This window comes from Habropoda laboriosa, unplaced genomic scaffold (assembly GCF_001263275.1).
Source record: "Habropoda laboriosa isolate 0110345459 unplaced genomic scaffold, ASM126327v1 scaffold578, whole genome shotgun sequence".
NCBI classification, from domain to species: domain Eukaryota; kingdom Metazoa; phylum Arthropoda; class Insecta; order Hymenoptera; family Apidae; genus Habropoda; species Habropoda laboriosa.
In genome coordinates this window covers 2,131,278-2,151,879 of record NW_017100941.1, presented here as the reverse complement: position 1 = coordinate 2,151,879, position 20,602 = coordinate 2,131,278, and the positions used below count along the sequence as shown (strand labels likewise).

Sequence of the window (20,602 nt, the reverse complement as noted above, 5' to 3'; positions counted from 1 at the left end):
ATTGAGAATAATAATTTTAATTTAATTAATTTTAAAAATCTTTTTAAAATAATTATTAAATCGCAAACAAAAATGTAATGATATCTTTACATTTGTTTTACAACAAAAAATGTGCATAATTCTCGTGTATAATTATGCAAAATTATGTATAATTTTCAGTGTAATGTAAAATTAATATTTATTAAAAATGGCAGAAGTTAATTCGCGTAAACTTTCAAAATAAACCATCCGTGCTGTAAATGAACAAAATCGATTGCAAGAATCATTAAGTTAGCCAGCTTTCATACCATTCATCTCAGAAATAATTTCAGTATTTCCCAACACACCAAATGGATCTGTTAAGCAAACGAATTAATTACCATTTCCTTGTTCGTTGCAAAACTTCCGGCCTTCTTGTGTTGCTCTACTTAAAAACGAGGTAGAACTCTTTAATTACAAGCTGCTCGAACAACATAGGATCAAACGTTCAACAAGCTTCTCGGAGACCGTATTTTCTATTTTTCTTTCTTTTTTTACAAGCAGAAAATCTCGAAGCCAACTTTATCTTGTTACGTTTCATAACGAAAGTGACATTTCTCCGGACAAGGAAGAGTATGTGTAAATCGGTCTCGTGGCCTTCACGCATCATGCGCCGGTTCGCGTTACTCTCGGCAATTGCAATTATGCACACGCTTGCACTCTAGCGCACTGCAACTTTCGTTTTTACGCTGACCACAAGTGCATAATTCGCCAATGTCTCTTGGAGTTCATCGATCTGAAGGAAGGCCATGGAAATAACATGGTTGAGAATTTTACTTGGAAATTGCTCCTTTTATTATACACGTCTTGTCACTCTGACGTCTTTAACCCTTTCGCTGCGGTAGGTTTTATGTAGTATGCAACGCGCGTGGCAGACGGTAGATTTCGAATCGCGGCCGTAACATCGTTCGTTTCGGCGTGTAAAAATTTAAAAAAAAAATTTAAAAACTGAAATTAAATTAAAATTTGTAAATTTATCGTTTTGTTGAATTAAGGTGGAAGCGCGCGGAGGGCGAAAATTAAGGATTAAATTAAGGTGAAAGTGTGACAAAAAACTGTGGATCAAGCGGCGGAAGGGATATAATAATGTTACCACACACATATAATATTAATGTAAATGCTGTTTATTAAAGAAAAATATGTATATCGCAATACGCATTGTCTTTTTGGACACACTCGTAGTTACGCGAAAAGGAACACGAACCCTTTACTCCACTGGAGAGGGAACATCGATATTGATCAATATTCTATGTCGTCTTCTAAAATCGGCAAATATACAGTGTGGGAAAATTTTGAAAATGCCAAGTGCACAGTGCGTGGACATATTCAGAATGTCTATAGACGCGAAGCGCAGAGTGCAAGAAAATTTCCAAAAAACCTATAGGCGCAGTGAAAGGGTTAATATAACTAACCATCTTCAGGCTAATGATTCCATTTGTTATCATGTACCATTTTTGCATTTGTATATCGTATTTCTGTCCATAGATGTTATTTGATATCATTTTTTAGTAAAATAACACTTTTACAAGTGGCCACACTGTTACATTTCGTGTATTTAACTATTAACAAAGAATAGGAAAAAATTTTCTTTCCCCCCTTTTGAAGAATTTAATTAAATTGACCTGGAAAGGGTTAAATGACTTTCTTTTCATAAATCAATATTCAAAACGTTGGCAGTCAATTCGCATTACTTATTCATCCGCACACTTGACGATCGGTATCTTGTACATTGATCTATTCTTAAATACTTTTCTGCTTGTATTCTTTTCGAATAGAATGAGAATTTATTGCCACATGAATTGTGTTAGAATGTGCTTCATTTTTTTCTCATAAATTACTATATTCTGAATAAATACGAACAGAGTACTACATGTAACAATAGATAAATAATTGCTCCAAGAGACTGCATTAGGGTATCAGTTTAAACAAAACGTTTATCTTGAATTATTCAAACAGATCTACTTTGAAATCGTAGAGAACCGAGAATCAGGTGAGATTTGGTTTCATTCTAGACAGAGCGAGATCCGGAAATCGACGAAGGCAGCGTGACTTGATACGTGAAACGTGATTGTATTATGTCTATCTCTTATTTTTCATATCCCATTCGAATCCTTCCATTCTCTTCCGGTAAGAATGTGTAAGAAAGAGAAAAACTTCGATATACTTTAATAAGCTCTCGATATATTGTTCTCGAACGTGGAAAATATTCCTTTTTGAAATTCTCCGCAAACGATGTTGAACCGATGCTTTGCATGTCTACAACTTCCTTAATTATATATTCACTTCCTTTCAAAGTTTTTTGTCGTGATATTTTATTTACTTTTCACTGAATTGTTTTTCACATTGTACGTTTATTCAATTATTTTTGTGTTTTGTATTGAAACCGATAAATCGTTAATTTCCATTGGAGATAAATAGTAACGGTAGTTTTATTATAAAGATCGAGTATTTTTATGAATATGAAGTATAAAGGTTGAAATGATGAATGGGACAAACTTAAGTTATATTATTATAGAAGGTGAGATTTATTTACGTATATAAAGACAAATATCTGCTGTCACCTTACGTAAGATTTTATGGCGACTATTTAGTTCTTGTGAGCATCCACTTTCTTGCTGCAGCGATAGGTATCGATTGTTTAGTGTGAACGATTTGATAAAAAGGGTATAATAGTGATTAAGAGACTCTTATCTATGAGAATTAAATTTATGAATAATTTCAAGCTTTTTACTGCAATACTATACTCTATTGAATATTTATTAATTAAGAAAAATCTAAATAATTCTTGTTAATTTAATAAAAATAAAATATTTTTCATTTATTTCTCAAACTGTACACTCTAATGTCCTGTAATATTTTTGTATACAATGACTTCAATTATTTACTAAGTTAGTCCATTTAATTCATTTCTCCAAATATGGATAAAAATTGTTTATTAAGATATTCGAAATTCGACAAATAAAATTACCATTCAATTCTGTTTGCTCTTCTTATCAAATTCTGTATTGTTTTACAAAGTTGTTATTTCACATAATTGTATCGAAATTACACGATAGTGCGTATGTTTACATTGAATAAGTTACATAAACAGGGGTCTGCGAACGATTTTGGTATTTGTGTTATTTATAGTGATTATCTAACAATAAGTTCAGTGTGCACAGATGCATTAATTGATACACGTGCTCGTTGCACAGTAACCTTTTAATGTTTTCTGCTGCTTGGGAAATCTGTCTTTCAATTGCATTCATTCTCGATGCCTTCAACATTTTCCGACGATGCAATCGAGTAGGTACTTTTTTACGACCAACGGGAATTCACAGCGTATGCACTTGCGTCCACTTGAACTTCCTAACATTTTTATTGCTCTTTCAAATGCACGTTGGATAAGAATGCAACAGCTCGCCGAAAAAATAAAGTACAAAGGAAAATTTACGAATGAAGTGTAGAAATGAAAATAGGTACACTACTTGTTCTGTTTTTATTAAATAAAATTTTTTTCGTACGCGACGGATTTTCTCCGGTGAACAAATTTTTTTCTACACTTATTCTTTGTTTTTTTTTTCATAAGAAATTGCATATTTTCGTATTATACATTGTAATAAGTGTCCAAGAATCTGTTGATAATGATGACGAATAACTCTAGATTCTTTAAAACCAACTCACATTTCTTGACACGATACCTACATATATTGTGTTCTCAGTTCTTTTTCCTTGAAAAGTTATTTCCACATACGTAAGTGTTAACATTTTCTTCAAACACCCTGTACAATCGAAACTACAAGATATATAATAGCCAGATAGCACACGACTTCTTAGAGATGCCCATTTTATGTCCATTTTTGGCGTGAACGTCTTACAACCTGATCTGTACTCTACAAGGGGAAGTCAAAAAGTTCGCGGAATAAAGGAGAAGGGAAGTAGAAAAAGCTATGATATAATCTTCCTTTTTCGACGTATTCCCCCTTGACTTCAATACATTTCTCAGACCTCTGAATTAACTTATATTTATTCCTACAAAAATATATTTTTTCTTTCGTCTCAAAATGAGTTACCCCCACCCCTCTTCTTGCTTAGCAAACTTTTTGATCGACTCTTGTATTAATCAGTATGTTCTAACGACGTGTAAAAATTACGCCATTTAAACCTTTCAAAGATATCTTGATTTGTAATATTATACGTCGTTCAGATGTCTTTAAGACGTTCACAAGACGCCTATGCGCTCTCTGATTACATTATAATTACCCCACGTAGAAAGCAAATAATTTCCCACGCAAATTAAAAGTAGAATTCTCAAATTTTCACGTAGAAGGGAAAAGAAAGTTAAAAAACATTTACATTACAGTGGATTTGGGTTTCGTCGATTTTTAATAAAATCCAAACACACTTCCTCCTGTTAAAACATTTCCCGCATCGCGGTGTATCGATGGCCCGTGGTCGGCCACAGACGTTGTTCACTGGAGCTAGGAAGAGCCACGAAGCGTTGGCAGTGAGATCAGGCGAGTTGGACCACGGAAAAATCGCCGTGTGCGAATTGAAAAGGCAGTTCCGTGGAACGGTAGAGCTGGGGGCTGGTGGAGGTGGCACGAGAAGTCACATCCCCGTCGCTGAAAGCCGCCTTTTACGTAGCCGCCTATAAAGTTGTTCCGGTGGCCGCGCGGCCGCCTCAGATACACTCCACCCTTGAACGCATCGAGCAGCCTGCTTTCTCGCCATGAATTTGCTCGTAAGTAAAATCTCTCGCATGTTTCCTAATCGTCGCGATTCGCGTTGTTTCGCGTCGACAGATGAGCACAGTGGCCTCGTTTTAGTAACGAGGATTCGATCGTTTGGTGTCAATTGGGTAATTGGTGTTTTACTCGGAGGGAAAATTAGAGGGCACGTGTAAAGGGTGTTGGAGGTTCGGAGAAGTAAAATGTTGCGTAATGAAAGACTGTCGCGTGCGGGGATAATTACAATGTGACGTAGGTACCACTTTTGAGCGTGTATCCGTGATGTAAATTAGTGGACGAGTTTGCTCGTCAACTCGTCGCGGGTTAATTAGAGTATACATTACGTACGTAAGTGGAATTACGGTGATAGGGAACTCGTTACGTTGCCGTGACAAATGTTTCGAGAAGGAATTACGCTTGTTGAGATGGTAATTTTAGGTTCGTTTTAGGGAGAGATAATGGAGTATAAGTTGAATATGAAAAATGTTGTTTGGTGAATAAGTGTTTTCTTAATTCGGATTAGTTAAGTATTGGTATAGGTATCTATTTTAATTTCACGTATGTGTTAATATGGTAATTTTTTGTTCATTTTAAGAAGAGGGAAAATGGAGTACCTATAAGTTGAATATGAAAACTGTTGTTTTATCAAAATGTGTTTCGTTTTCTTAATTTTGATTTGTTACATGTGCTTATAGGTACTTCAATTTTCGAAATTTTGTAAAGTCAATCGTGGAATTATTTTAAGAGGGAATTACGTTTGTCAAGGTAATTTTGTGATCATTTTAAGAGGAGGGAGAATGGAATATAAGTTGAATAGGAAAACTGTTGTTTTATTAAAAAGTGTTTTTAAAATTTTTATTGGTTACATGTTACTATTGGTATTTTAATTTTACAAATATTTTAAGATTGATCTTGGAATCGTCTTAAGAGAGAATCACGTTTGCGTTATGTTAAGATCTTTATTATAAGATCATTAGATTATGATCATTTTATAAAAGCTGCACAGTTCTTTATCAAAAAGTGTGCTGTTTTCTTAAATTTGATCAGTTGTATGTCGTTATTGGTACTCTGATTTTAGAAACATTGTATTTAGAATAATTGATAAATTCGATGAGGTTAATGATGAACAGCAGGCGAAATTAAAAATCTGATCGTTTAAAATCGCGTTGAAATAATTTACGTAGTTGATTGTGTAAGGCATTCCCAATTTGTCACCAAAATTACGTTGTAATTTCACCGGCAAGAAACGGTTACACTAATTTATCTGTCCATAGTTAAGAAAGCATGGTTCGCTTTGAAATGTCACGCTTTCGCATTTTACGAGTAGAACAGAGGAAACGTGACCATAACATCATTCGTATTCTGTTCAACAGAGCCTGGTAATTGGTTAAGGATAAGAAAGAAAAATAAGACGATTATTTTAACGATTGTCGATTACATTATCGACGATTGTTGGTGTATTAAAAATAAATTTATAACAATGAGAGCATTTTTCTTTATAATTTGTATATCTAATTTTAACTGGAAAAAGGTGGCTTTGATATTTGTCAAGAATTGAGAATTAAAAAAGCGTATCGCAGCATATAATAATGAAACAAGAATGAAAGTAGAAAAGGATTGGATAGTATCGATAATTTCATGTAATTAAATTCTACCTCGGTGGACACTTTTATTGATAACTTGGAATTTTCCACGCCATTAACTTTACTGATTATAGAACAGAAGAACGTATAAGTACGAACTATTTTTTTTGACCAGGAATAGAATCTAATATATGATATATTTGTAAGAGTTTAATATTTCAGAATTATTATTAACGAAATAATTTTTTCAGCTGAAGTAATGTTTTGATTTTTTATTTTGATGGAAATTCTATCACGTTCAGAAAGTGAAAAATTAAACGAATTTCATAGAATGAATCATAGGCAATTATGGCGTTACTTCACTAACGAAGCCCGATCGGCAAATATTTGATACGTGACTCGATTCAGATAGTTTCACGAAGAAAGCCAAAAAGACATGCTATTTTGTTGAGATTTACAGCAGACTTCTTGCTTGCATTTCACAATCACTATGTACATGCAGGATGAAAGTTCCGTAAGAAGTAGTCATAGTTTCGTATCCTGTACTACAAAGCTACTTACAGTCGTAATCGTTTCGTTCTTTTTACTACAATTCTTTTCAGATACCTGGCAATTAAAATGAAAAATGGGACACGTACGTTTCAATCCTGTTAGTGAAAGTGCAAGGATTTTCTTTCACTTTTAGTGGAGAAATAAAGAAGTAAACAGTGCATTTTTCTTCTCGTTTAGTTGAAAATATCGAATCTTTATGAAAATACGAAAATAATTATAAACTGTGTGCGATTCTTTTTCATTACAAAATTTTAACATCTTGTGCAACACCTATCGAGCACGTTTCGAGAAAAATTCTATCAGAATAGAAAATTGTTTAATTCATAACTGAAGAATTGACTTGTTAACATAATTATTACTTACAGAAGAATTATAATAATATTATTCGTATAATAACAGAGCTGTCAATGCGACCTTAAACTAAAATTTTAACTCTTAATTCTGTATTTCAAAGGAAACGATGTAAGTGAAGGTTTAGTTATTTAAAAGATGGCCTAAGTTAGAATTTTAGGTATTTCAAAGAAAATCATATGAGTGAAGTTTTAGGTAGTAAAAAATGCCCTGAATTCAAATTACAGGTATTTCAAAGGAAATTATACGAGTGAAGTTTTGGGTAATAAAAAGTACCCTGAATTAAAATTTTAGGTACTTCGAAGAAAGCTACACGAATGAAATTTTAATTAATAAAGAGTGCCCTAAGCTAAAATTTTCGGTACTTCGAAGAAAACAATATGAGTGAATTTGCACAAAAGACTGTCGCCTTCGAAATATTAATATTCCGTTTCACAGGGAGACACTTCTAGACAAGTCGAGCTCGTAATACTCGGGCCCTTTTTTTCGCAAATAATCGAAGCAGGCGTGTCTTGTCTGTTAATTTATATTTCACTTTCTATCGGCGAGCGTGTAATTCTTGCAACGGTGTGCTCGATCGTAGCACACTGCGCTACCTTAGATCCCGGTTTCCAGCTAGGTTCAGTTCCTTTTTCTTACAGAGCGGCTGGAATGCTCCGAGGAAAGGTAATACCAACTCGTCGCCTTTTCCTGATTACGGAAACTGCTTTTGCTAATCGAAGACACGCAAACTTTCCCCTTTGGAAACCCGGATTTTCATTCTGGCCAGATTTCATTGAAATGATTATTATCGATAGGCTTCTTCTTCGTTTCATAATTGAAGCGCGAAAGGCAGAGGTTTGATCGAATCTGTTTGATACTTTGAAAGGGTTTGCAATGGATGTGTCTATGAATGCTGTGTTGGAATTCGTTTAAAGTGGAAATTGAACATGTTTTGAGAATATATCTAGAAATTTTTAAAGCTATTTTTATTCATTATTTTATTCATCATTCTAGGAATTATAGAAAGAAATAGGATTTTTACTTGAACTATATTTCAGACTTTAGTCGAATCTTTCTTTCTTACTGGAAACTTTAGTTGAGTTTTTCTATTTTGCTGAGGATTTTAGGTGAATTTTTCTATTTTACTGATTACAAAAATATTACATTGTCTAAATAATACTGTTGGAATTTTTTTTTTTAACGAAAATTCCGTATTCTTGCTCTAATTGAATTTAAGAGGAATGCATGGCTCCTGTACACAGTACTTTTTCAAATTAAATTGCTAAAGATATGGAACACATTCCTTCTATTCAAAACTGAAACTATTCTTTGCATAGTTTTATGTAATTTTGTTAATAATTTTATCGATTGAATCGATTTTCAAAAGCAGCAAATTCATTCAAAATTGAAAATTGTGCTAGTAAGAAAAATTATTAGATACAGAATTAATTTGCGATTTTTTAGAAGTGTTATTTAGATAGTACATTTAAGTAACAGAAAATCGAAAACGCAATCTTCTAATTATGGTATTGGTACAAGTCGATTTCTCCTCGAACATAATCGAATGATATAATGTACATGTATATCCATGTACAGAACATCATTATAGAGGATACTGAGACCAGATAAGTCTCTTGATAACAGGTATAGATTAATCTCCATTGGATTCGTTTAATTAGCTTAATTAGCACTAACGAAGGAATTAGCCTTATACAGTAAGTTGCTCGGAGCTACACTTCTGGCATCGTGTTTGTCCTTCTCCGGTAAATTAATTAAGTGAATTATGCTGTAAGGTGTGACATTTAATGAAAATTGAGTTGCTGAGTAATATATACTTGAAAGATACACTATCAGCCAAAAGTTTCGAACCATTTATTAATTTACATCAATATTAAATCTGTTATCAATTTCGTATCGATTTGCAATAAATTGTGCAGGTATCAATAGTAATTCACTTCGACTCGATAAATTTAGATAATAAAAAATTCATCAAGTGTTTCTTAAATTTCTAATATTTTTCTGAAAATTATTGTATAATTTAGAGCATAGTGATCTTAAACTTTTTTTATTTCATTCAAAAATTACGCAGTTGCGTTTCATTAATGCTTTTTTTTTATGTATTATTGCAATCATTTTGAAATAAAAATTTCCTGCTATAAAATATGTAACATTTGGTAAAAAAAAAAAAAGAAAAGAAGAATATATGGTACTTTTCTTATAATTAGAAGAAAAGGAACGTGCGTGTAGAAATATCGGTTTTCGTTGTGCTCCCGAGACGTGTTATTATTAACTTTGCTTGATCTAGAAGAATCTGGTCTTGAAGTTGCAACTTTCCCTCGCAGCTACGTTACGCCGCTCGCTAGGTGCAATTCCATGTAAATACAACACAGCTGTACATAAAAGACAAACCAGTGTATAATCGTAGTTGTCACATGATGGAGTTCCATCCTATTAGATAATACCGTGATTAGAAAAAGTATTATAGAAATGATGCATTCAGACCTTAAAATTCCAGTGGAAAGTTGTAATACTTTCACATTGATTCATTGTCTTCTTTGTTATGGCTGCCTTAGTCAGAGCATTTAGAGCAAGACACTTCAGTGTCAAGGATATTTATGCCAAGAAATTATGTTAATGGTGATGTTAGTTTTAAAAAGTTTGTGAATGTTTAATAATAAGATGAAAAGTTTGTGAATTTTTTTATTAGACAGGTGAAAAGTTTTGTGAATTAGTGAACAGCTATGGTCACTGAAAATTATTTTGAACTAATAAGTTAAATTAAAAGGGAAGAGGTCTATTTATTTATCATTGTGAAAAGTTGATAGTAGTATTTCTGTGGTTTTTAACAAAAGAAGAATTGAATCTTAATGTCACTTTAATAGATGAATTTACAACTTGGAATAGTTTAAACTTTATAATCAGAAAGTACATATTTGGTGTTTCACTTTGTGACATAATCTCTCGTTGATTTTTAAGGCACTTGAAAAGGATTTAATTGATGTACTGTTATACAAAACGTTGAATTAACACTTCCTGATAAAACCTTTTGCATAATTAATTAGGTACATACTAGTGTGTTACATGTTTCATTGATTATTGAAATAGAATGTAGTAATAGATTGTAAAGTTTGAATGTTTAAAACTTGTATTATTATTTGAATTAGTTACTGTAATAGCAGATTTTTAAAAAGCTTGTGTTACTTTGTTTATATTGTTATTTGATTTAGGTAATGTAGTAGCAGGTTTTTTAAATTATTTCATATTGAAATCAAATTAGAAGTGAAATTTCATACATATATTTTATTAAGTTCATTGACATAGTGTTACTATTTTGTACAGATTTTGCTTCTAATAGCACTTCCAGCGTGCTTGGCGCAGTTCACAATACAAGGAGCCTCTGACGGGCGTCAAACTGCCCAGGGTTTGAGAGTAACGGAAGGGAAAGGAATCGAGTACATAGATCAAAATGGTAAAAGATAGATAAGGCATACCGATACTGTTACCACGAGAGGAAATATCTTTCGGTATAATTTATCCTCCTATGTTTCTGGCTGGAACAAATTTACGATCAGATTTAGCGTTGCTTGTTAAACTTGTGTCGAATTCTTTCCGGTATTTGTACTTTCGAGATATCTAGCAAATTGAACTTCACCGTGTAACGAGTGAATTGTTTCGCAATGAAAATGTTGGTTTTATTTTTAATTAAATATACAAATGAATATGTATAACTATAACTTTCTTTCACTAGCAATTCTGAAAATGACGATTATGTTGAGATTACATTTTCTGAAAATTGGTTCATTTTAATGGTGGAAATAAAATAAGATAATGTTTTAGGAATGAGTAATAAGTGTCAAATTTACTGTATAAAAAATAATTTGTATTTAGTTGGAAATTGTTTTTATATTTTTGTAAGGTGTTATGATCAAGTGAAAGTTCTCTTCTTTATTGTACAGATGCAAATTATTATTTTTCATAAGCTACAGTTTATTCACTGTCAGAGACTTGTACAAAGAATTACTTTACACAAGTAAATACTTTTAGATAAATTGATAACTTATTAAATAAGTAGTACTTCAACTTTTCAGGTGTAAAAATTCTTTTTCCAAAATATTAGGTCGTGTAATATGGAATTTTTCAACATTTAAGAGATCAATTTGGGAGCAATTAAATATCCGAAATTTCATATTACCACGTAAATTCCACAAAAGAGAGAATTAGAGACTTACACTTACTGTATTTAATATTTCGTTAGCCATTTACCTCAAATAATTTAATATACGTATTTATACGCATAAAACGAGCAGTAATTTGTACAGCAGGAAAATGAAAGAATTTCTTCGAAGTTTAGTACGAATTTTCTATTTTGTAGCACCAAAGGAAAGTGGGTTCACTATCCAAGGTGCCACAGATGGTCACTCTCAAATTCAAGGTGCTACGGATAGCAATAGCAATTTTCACATACAAGGTGCTACGGATGGCCATAGCAATTTTCAAATACAAGGTGCCTCAGACTCTGGCGTGGAAAGTTACAACGGACAGTTCCAACAACCTTCTTCAGGATCGTATAATATTCCAAGAGAATCGGATGGACATAGCCAATCGATCATTCAAGGGTCCTACGATCCTTCCGTGAAATCTCTTCAATACAATGATCCTAGTGGTAAATAATATGTAACACAATGTGACTATAATTATTGGACGCAAAAAACATCACTAACAAGACTAATCCAAAGCGGTTGTTGGGTAATTGTTGACTTAAAATGTTCCTTGAGAATGATTGTTATAATTTAATAAGAAGAACACACGCACGCTTTTTACATCGCATCACTATCAAGACCCATCGATCGTCCTATGATCTATTAGGGCGTATCTCCAACAGAAAATAAATTTGAAATTTTATTCGAAAGGATTAAGAGTGAATTGGAGATCGTACGATCGTCAACCACGTCCAGAAACGCACCAAGAAGTGCAGCAGTATTCGGAAGTCCCGGTTGCAAGCGCGCCAAGAGCACCACCATCACGTCAAAGAGCTCACGTGCTACAACGTCAACCACAACCACAACCACAGCCTGATCAATTTGGATACGGAATACAACAGAAGAAGCATTTTGATGTCGCACCTGTACATATTAAACAGCTCCTTCAGTATCAAGCGCAACTTCCATATTTCAACATCATACCTGAGCAATACAGGTAACGAAAGTTCTTTTCAATTTAAAAATCACGCATCACCACAACTTTTCTGAATAAAGAAGATGCCTCATCCTATGAATTATGCTCAAGTGTATTAACAGTAGAACGCAAGAAATATTCCATCTATAGACAACAATTTCACGTAAAACCTCGCATAAAGGACAATTTAAAGGAGATTTTTAATAGAATTTCTTTAGTTAAATAATGTGGGAAGATATTCAGCATTTATTTTGAAAAAGTATGTTTGATTTATTTAACGAAGAGAGAAGAAATTTGTGACTTACGGGAGGCCACAAATGTTTTTCTTCGTAGATACGACTCTTCGTTGCAATCACAAGGACCACGTGAAGAGCAACAGCAACAGGAACCTCAGTATCGACCTGAACCACAAAATCATCCACCTCCAGAACCACGACACCCAGCTTATCGCGGAAAATCACGAGGTCCTCCTAGACAGAGACGACAGGCACCGCAACACGGACGAGAACAACAACAACAACCATACGCGAGAATTTCGCAACCACCGCCTGAACCTCCGATTAAATACTCCCCGAATGTGCCCGCTCATCTTCAGCAATACTTGAAATTCCAGGCTCAAACTCCTTATATCAACGTGATTCCTGAACAGTACAGGTAGGGATACTTAATTGCTACAACCTGATTTAAACATTAAATAAAAAATACAATATTTTCATAAAAGATTTATGGTTTAATTGAAAATTTAAAGCCTTATAATTTATTACAGAATTTTTAATATTTTAAAACTGTTAAATATCATATCTATAATTTTTGAAATTATTGTAATCTGTTAAAAAATTACTGTCGATTACAATTTTCCATTTTGATGGTAGAAGCAAGCAATTAGCTGGTAATAACGTAATGGAATGAGACTTGTAGAATATAGATTTAGATAAATCGATAAGTAACTTAAAAATCACACGACGTTATGCAGAGTTAAATTCGTAAAGTAGATTTGGATACGTTAGTAAGGTTCGTTTGGAGTACGAGGTGTAAATAAAATGTTGAGATCATTGTAATTTACTTTTTCGATCGAAAAGGAATCGTTCACAAGGATTTTCCTCCACCTAATGGTACTGTAAATCGACGATTTTACCTGAAATTACTTTCTTCGTGGAATCAGCTATTTTAGGAAAAAGTGTTCTTAAATTCAAAATTGGTGACAATGTTAGAGCACCCTTTGTATTCACCTGATTTGTCTACTTGTGACTTTCTTTTATTTCTTCGAAATTTTCAGTCACTTTTCGAAATTCAAAGTAACGTAACGCGGGTATTAAAACAGATACCAAAAAATGAGTACGAAAAATATTACTATCCTGAAACTAATGTCAGTCTTTGAAAGCGATAACGTCATATCAGTTGAGCTTTAAAAATAAAATATTAAACTAAATTATTCTCCAAATTTTATTGTCACTCCTCGAATAATACAACACGTAATTCATAATCTCACAAAATGTTGACTATAATTCAATTGCAAAGTCGTTTAATTTAAAACTGCACGAATCTAGTGCAACGATTTAATCTTCCTACCAAAGTTGGATAACTCAAGTCGAATAAAAGTCTCATCTCGACGCAACCACTGTATTAACTATTGAATTATATGGTAGCAAAATACCGTACAAACTTTCAGATTCGACCCAGAACCGTCCGCGCGATTGCAATTGGAAGAGTTCAACAAGCAGTACGAAAATTTGTTGAGACAGCAGCCAACATCTCCAGTCGTAAAGGAGCAACCTGTGCCAGCAGCTCCAATCCCAGTACAAGTTCGATCTCAAGGTCCACCGAGACCAGAGCATTCCAGACAAAGAAGACAAACGCATTATCAACAGCAACAATTGCCAGCTGAGCCGGTGCCGCAGTATTCCAACAACCTTCCTCCTCAGCTCCAGAACTTACTGAAATTCCAATCTCAAATTCCTTACAGCATCGTCGCTAATCAGATCAATTATCGCCCTGAAAAACCGTACGTTCCTCAGCCTGCTCAACCTTCCGCTCCTACCCAGCAATCTCAGTTGTATCAAGCAAGTCAAGCTGTAGATGCATACAAAAATCAACCGTCTGCGTACCAAGATCAACCGTCTGCGTACCAAGATCAACCGTCTGCGTACCAAGAACAACCATCCGGATACAACCAAGTGTACGCTTCGCAGCCTCAGTATCCGCAATACTCTCAGGCTCAGCTTGGATATCAACAGCCTAACAACGGTGTTCGTCCTGTTACCGAGAATCAATACTGAAGACGATCGTTGATGAATCAGTTAATTGTTCGTATCCTTTTCATTTGATTTGCTGCTACTTGGTTTTGTTCACGATCGATGTTTTCGCTGGTCGCTAGATAAGGAAATTATTGTCGCACTGTCGCACAATAAATTGAGGTGAATTTTAGGTGAGAATTTGGGAGAGGAGGAAGATTTTGGTATGTGAGAATTGTGGTTGCAGGAGTTGTTTGTTAAATGTTACTTTGTTGGATAGGAATTTTAGTGTTTGAGTGGAAATTAGAAGCTTTTGCTTGAAATTTGCTGGATCGCGTTGTATGAGAAATTGAAGGTAAGGCTGTTTTAGGCTTGTTAATTTTAGGAAATGGTGTTAACCTTGTGACAATATTTTTATTAACGTGCGACTCGTTTCACGCGACACAGAATTGCGGAGAAATGGAGATTTTCGCTGCAAGTGTTTCCAAATACTGCCTAAAGTATTCAAGAATTCTTATGCGTTTCATTTCTTAACTTAAGTTACTCACGGAATACTCGAATAATTTTAGTTTCAAACGCATGTGTTTGGACAGTACTAAAAATAGTAAACTGTTAATATTATTTTATAATATTTTGTCAAATTGTTCGTCAATAACAGCAGCGAAAACTATAATTCCGTTGATGAAAGAAATTTCATGCTTACTTTCAACAAAAATATTAAAATGAACATTTATTTCAAGGAATAATATTGTTTCCATTTTATTACGTATGTAGCTGTGACCGTTGAAAAAAAGTATAATTTCGTTTATCAAAATTGTTGTATTATTAAGGAAACTCTCTGAAGATAGTATTTTTATTAATTTCACATAGATTCTTATTCCTTCTCTATAAAAAGTTATATTCTTTATAAGCTTGTTACATTTTATATCAAAAAGTAGGAAGAGTAGAAAATAATTATTCATCAAGCTGAAAGCACTACACATTATTCTTACAATTACGATTACTGTTACTTTAATACACTCGTAATATTTCATATGTCTACGTTTTATTTAACTACATGTTTGTTAGGTACACATTATACTACATCAGATGAACGTAAATTTTTCCTTCGCTTAAAGATGACAGAGTTCTAAGTGAAAAGATATATGCTTTACACTTTAAGGTGCAATAAAGGAAACGAGCCACTTTAACGGAAGCCATTTGATGTTCCGTCAATTTCCACGTAAGGAGGTCTAAATAGATAGAACGTAAATGACTTTCGGTGAAAAACGAACGAACGAAAACAGCGCCATTTTATTGATGTCATTGCAGGATTTATCGCGCTGTTCTTGAGCGGTATATACTAAATGCGCGAGCTTTTCGAACAAGAATAACTATCGAGTATAAGTGTGGGCGTTATGTAATAAGCTTGTCTGTTTTTATAGTTTTTATACTTCCACGTTTTCCAATAAAACATTTTTCACCTAAATGTATTTTGATTGATCATTCTATCTACTGTCTAGGACACCCGTTGTGATCGTACAGAAAGTATTGTGCGATTTAAATGACATTTCTTTGTCAAAGTTAGGCTCATATATATTTCAATATTTCTATACTTTAATATTTCCACTTTTAATATCTCTATATTTTAATATTTCCTCTTTTAATATTTCTATATATCAATATTTCCTTTATTAATATTTGTATATTTTAATAGTTCCTCTTCTAATATTTCTATATTTCAATATTTCCTTTATTAATATTTCTATACTTTAATATTTCCAAATACTGCTAGAATTTTATAATTTTAGCATACCACAGTTCCAACGAACATACGATATCTGTTGCACTTATTCAGAAAATGGTAATTTACGAAACTTAGAGAAGGAAGTGCAACGAGGAAAAGTAAAATTTAATTATTCCTTTTTCTTTTAAACTTATGAATGAAGTTATGAATGAAACATGAATTATTGGTAGCATTGAGGTAAAGTAAAAATCATTTTCTTTCGATCCTAATAATTTTGTTCACATTCAATAAGTATCCTAATTCCGACGAACAGAAATGTATACGTATAAATGAAAAATCATGGGTCTGAAGTGGATCAAGTTTATTGACACAATCGTTTAAATTAAATTATGAATAAATAGGAAATAACTCAAGTAGCGATGATAATACCTAATGAATATACTTTATAAAAATACATAATAAACTTTACAGACACAATCTAACACAACGACGATCACATTTAATGCAATCATCGATGCACCACGTGGGCAGAGTTTATTAAAAAATTGCACTTGGACACGCTAAATTGCACGAAGTTTCACGTATCTGATTCCATACATGGTCCACTTTCACTCGTTACTTTTCCCCCGGTCTGACTGACGGTCTGATAGCTTAGAAACTCGTCTTAATCACATTTAACGTTCAATCGAATTGAAGCGGAACGAGTATCGCAAAGAATAGTAGAACCTACTCTCGTCATTGTTGAATCTTTAACGATGTTTAACTAATGAATGAAACGGCGATATTTCACAGCGTGCGTTAGATTGTAGAAGTGGAACAGTGAACGTGGAACTATGCATTGAGGTCAATCGTTGTTTAGAGCCGACTGTTCATGCATCGATTAAACCGCGCTTTTTTACAGAATATTAAGTGTCTCCGCGAAAACGGCGCACATTTGTGCGAGGTATTATTGCGGTCGACTTAGGAATACGGAAGTGACCGATGAATATGCTTCCTGCAACTGGCGGTTGTACCGTTACGTGACTAGAAATACGTGTTTTTACTACGTACAACTATTGACCTGTGATTTATACATATTTACGCTACTATCAATTTTCGAGCCGTTAAACTATTTAGATTTTATACAGCTGTCTGTTTTGTGGAAATTTTTTTCTACGTTCTGCTTTCGGTTTAATTCGAATTTGTGTATTTGGTAAAACTTCTTTTTGAGGTTGTTTTAGGTTGGAATATATTTAGGATAACTTCAGAAAAATTGCCTCATTTTTAATAAAGTGGATGTTGAAAGTATTATTGGTACTATTTATTGCATAAATTCTGGGGGGGAAAAAAGAGATTATTGTCACCTATTGTCTACCATTAATTCATATTCCATTCATAATTTCATTCGTAAGTTCCAGAAAAGCTAATAATTAAATTTTCCTCTGTTTCGTTACACATGTTTCTCTAATTTTCTTAAATTCACATTTTCTGAAGAAGTGTATCGGATGTATTTTCTTTGCAACCGTGGTATGTTCAAAGTAGACAACTTATACAATATTAACCTAACCTAACTCATTTAAAATTTGATGCCGACTCGGAAGAAATAGCCAATCCTTTAATAATTGCTAAAAGTTAGAATAAAAACTGAAGTGGTAACACCTGTATCGACTTAATTTTAGATTAATAAACCAGAAGAAAGGTAATAAAAATGACGCGTTTCCTCTGCGTTAATGGTACGAAAACTGGTTCGAAAATTGAACGTTGAAAGATACACTCACAGCCCTGTAACATTTTCATTTTCCACTTTCCTCTACGAGGTGTTACAAAACGTGGCTGGTACAATCTAATAATGATACATGCAAGTTGAAGAATTCGATTAGGTGTAGCCGAGAAAACCGGTTTCGATGAAGTAACAATCGTTAACCTCGCACGATCGATTGTTCATCTAGACGATCATCAACATTCTGACCCTTAGAATCCAACGATCCTGCATTTTCCATTAAACAAACAGGTTCTGGTGTCATCTGTGCTTCCTAGAATTGAACTAATTATCTAAGTAAATTCCAAGGTGCGCCAGCGTCAAGGGAAAAGCCAATCGAACGACTTTCACGCAACTCGAAATTAACCTCTGATATAATACGCAGGCGGGAAAAGTGGTTCTGGTTTTCACATAGCGTAACGAAGTTTTTACAGGGAAAGTTCGTTTAAGGGACATGGATTTGTCTTTTCACTGGCGTAACAGAATTTGAAACGATTGAAGTGAGGAAGGAAACTTCGTTCATGCGAATGAACTTATGCGAACGATGGCAAAGGAAGGATTAGATATTCGATAGAAAGTTAAATTTGGAAAGAATTTTACGTGAAATATAAAAATGTGTTTATACTTTCAAAAAGTATTGCATTAAATAAACGCGAAAAATGTAGCACGATGAAGACACATTTTTGAAGCTTGAAGACTTGACTCATAGCGTTTTCTATTTTTTTTTTACTTTTTAATAATTGTGCCATTTTTATAATTTTGCTGCTACTTAGATGCTCCGATTTTTTAGTTCTAGTATTAAATAAACGTGAAAAAAATTGCACGATGAAGATGCATTTTCGGAGCTTGGTGACTTAATTTTGCACGATTTATTCACAGCGTGCACTCTACTTTGCTACTTTTTAACAACTGTGCCATTTTTATAACGTTCCATTTAATGAATCTCATTTATTCACGAAGACAAGATGTTTGCATCGATAATGCAAATTGTCACGGTACATTGTACAAAAGTTTTTACGGTATGTTGTGCGTAGTGACGTGGAATAACAAAACCGTAACCGCACGATTACTTGTACAAGTAAAATTCTAATAACATTTGAAGTTAAATGAGTTCTAAATTTTAGTAGCAGCAACTTTCTCGCAAACTTTAGACTTTCACGAGGACATGTCAGGTAGATATTGCTGTTTAAAAATAAAATAATTAGAAATTTAATTGTACGTGTGACATGTTAGCTGATAGTGAAATCTTAAAAATACAGTGTAGGATATATTTTTAATATTAGACTGCTTTCAAGATGTATCTCGAATATATCAATGAGATATATTAATGTAATTTTTTATTATTTATTTGAGATACAATTCTGCATTGATGATTTGTATTAAATTGGCAATCGCTGTTAAAGTGTCATCGTTAAATTTATGCTTAAAAAGTAGGTAGGTACAGCTTCTTCAAGAGATACATTTTTGCAATACATTTTAGCACACAATGAACAATTACAGAGGATGAATTGCTACGTAGCTTCCCATTGAGAAGTAGTTAAACCACACTATCGTACTAATTAGCGAGAAAGTGTGATACACATGTCTTCATAAAAAAATAAATCACACTGTTCACATACAATTTGCCAGTAAGATAGAAGTTTTAATGGAAAATCTCGGTCAAATTTCAATATACAGTTAATTAATGAGAAATAATTGAATTATCATGACACGATATTTGAACTATACTTTTTTCACATCCACTAATATGGAAAACATAAATTTTAAATATGAATAAGTAAATAATATCTATTATTTGTTATTCATTTTTTTCGTATCAGCATATTTATTTAAATATAAAAAAGTCAGTGATACGTATTTACCATTTTCTAAAAAATCTATCGTTCGACTGTAGTCGCAATATAAAATACAATTTTCAAAATAAAAGACAACATCCTCATTTGTTTCAATAATTTTTCATAAAATTTTTCATGACTTTTGTCCTTCTCGTAAATAATTACTTTTCGATCGCACAATTTTTACCAATTGCAATCAAATATTCAGTGAAACCAACTGGAAAATAATCAGCCGATCATCCTCATTTGTTTCGATAATACTTGATAAATTTTCAATAGCTTTTGCCATTCTCGTGAACAATTACTTTTCGATCACCAATATTCTATCATTTTTAATCAAATACTCAATAACATCTGACCAACTGAAAAATAATCAGTTTGAGTTGACAAGGCTCGATCATTAAGTAAAGCACAGTTTCGAATCGAATTGTCACAGTCCCAGGTTTTCTGGTGCAGCTAGCTGGATCACTTGCTGCTGGACAGAAATGTTGCATGCCATGCATACGGGGCGCGTTTGTTACATGACGAACTGGCGGGGGACCTGCAGGATGGAGAAAAAAATTGAATCGAAACCGACCAACCGTGAAAGTTAGTGGTTGGCCGGACCATTTACCCTGGAAACGCTCGCCCATATAGAAGTGCGTCGCGACGCGGCCGCCAGTTTCGTTCAGCTACCATCCTGAAACCGCCTACACCTTCGCA

The 20,602-nt window shown here is 33.4% G+C and overlaps 1 protein-coding gene across 1 annotated transcript; it reads left to right on the top strand.

Annotated features, from left to right (window-relative positions):
• Positions 1-4,441: 4,441 nt before the first annotated feature.
• Positions 4,442-14,694, top strand: LOC108577570 (transcription factor SPT20 homolog). Its single transcript, XM_017940750.1, is given in 7 exon segments — positions 4,442-4,573; positions 10,535-10,664; positions 11,568-11,627; positions 11,664-11,858; positions 12,106-12,391; positions 12,704-13,024; positions 14,040-14,694. Coding segments are annotated over 7 exon segments (1,779 nt in total).
• Positions 14,695-20,602: the final 5,908 nt, after the last annotated feature.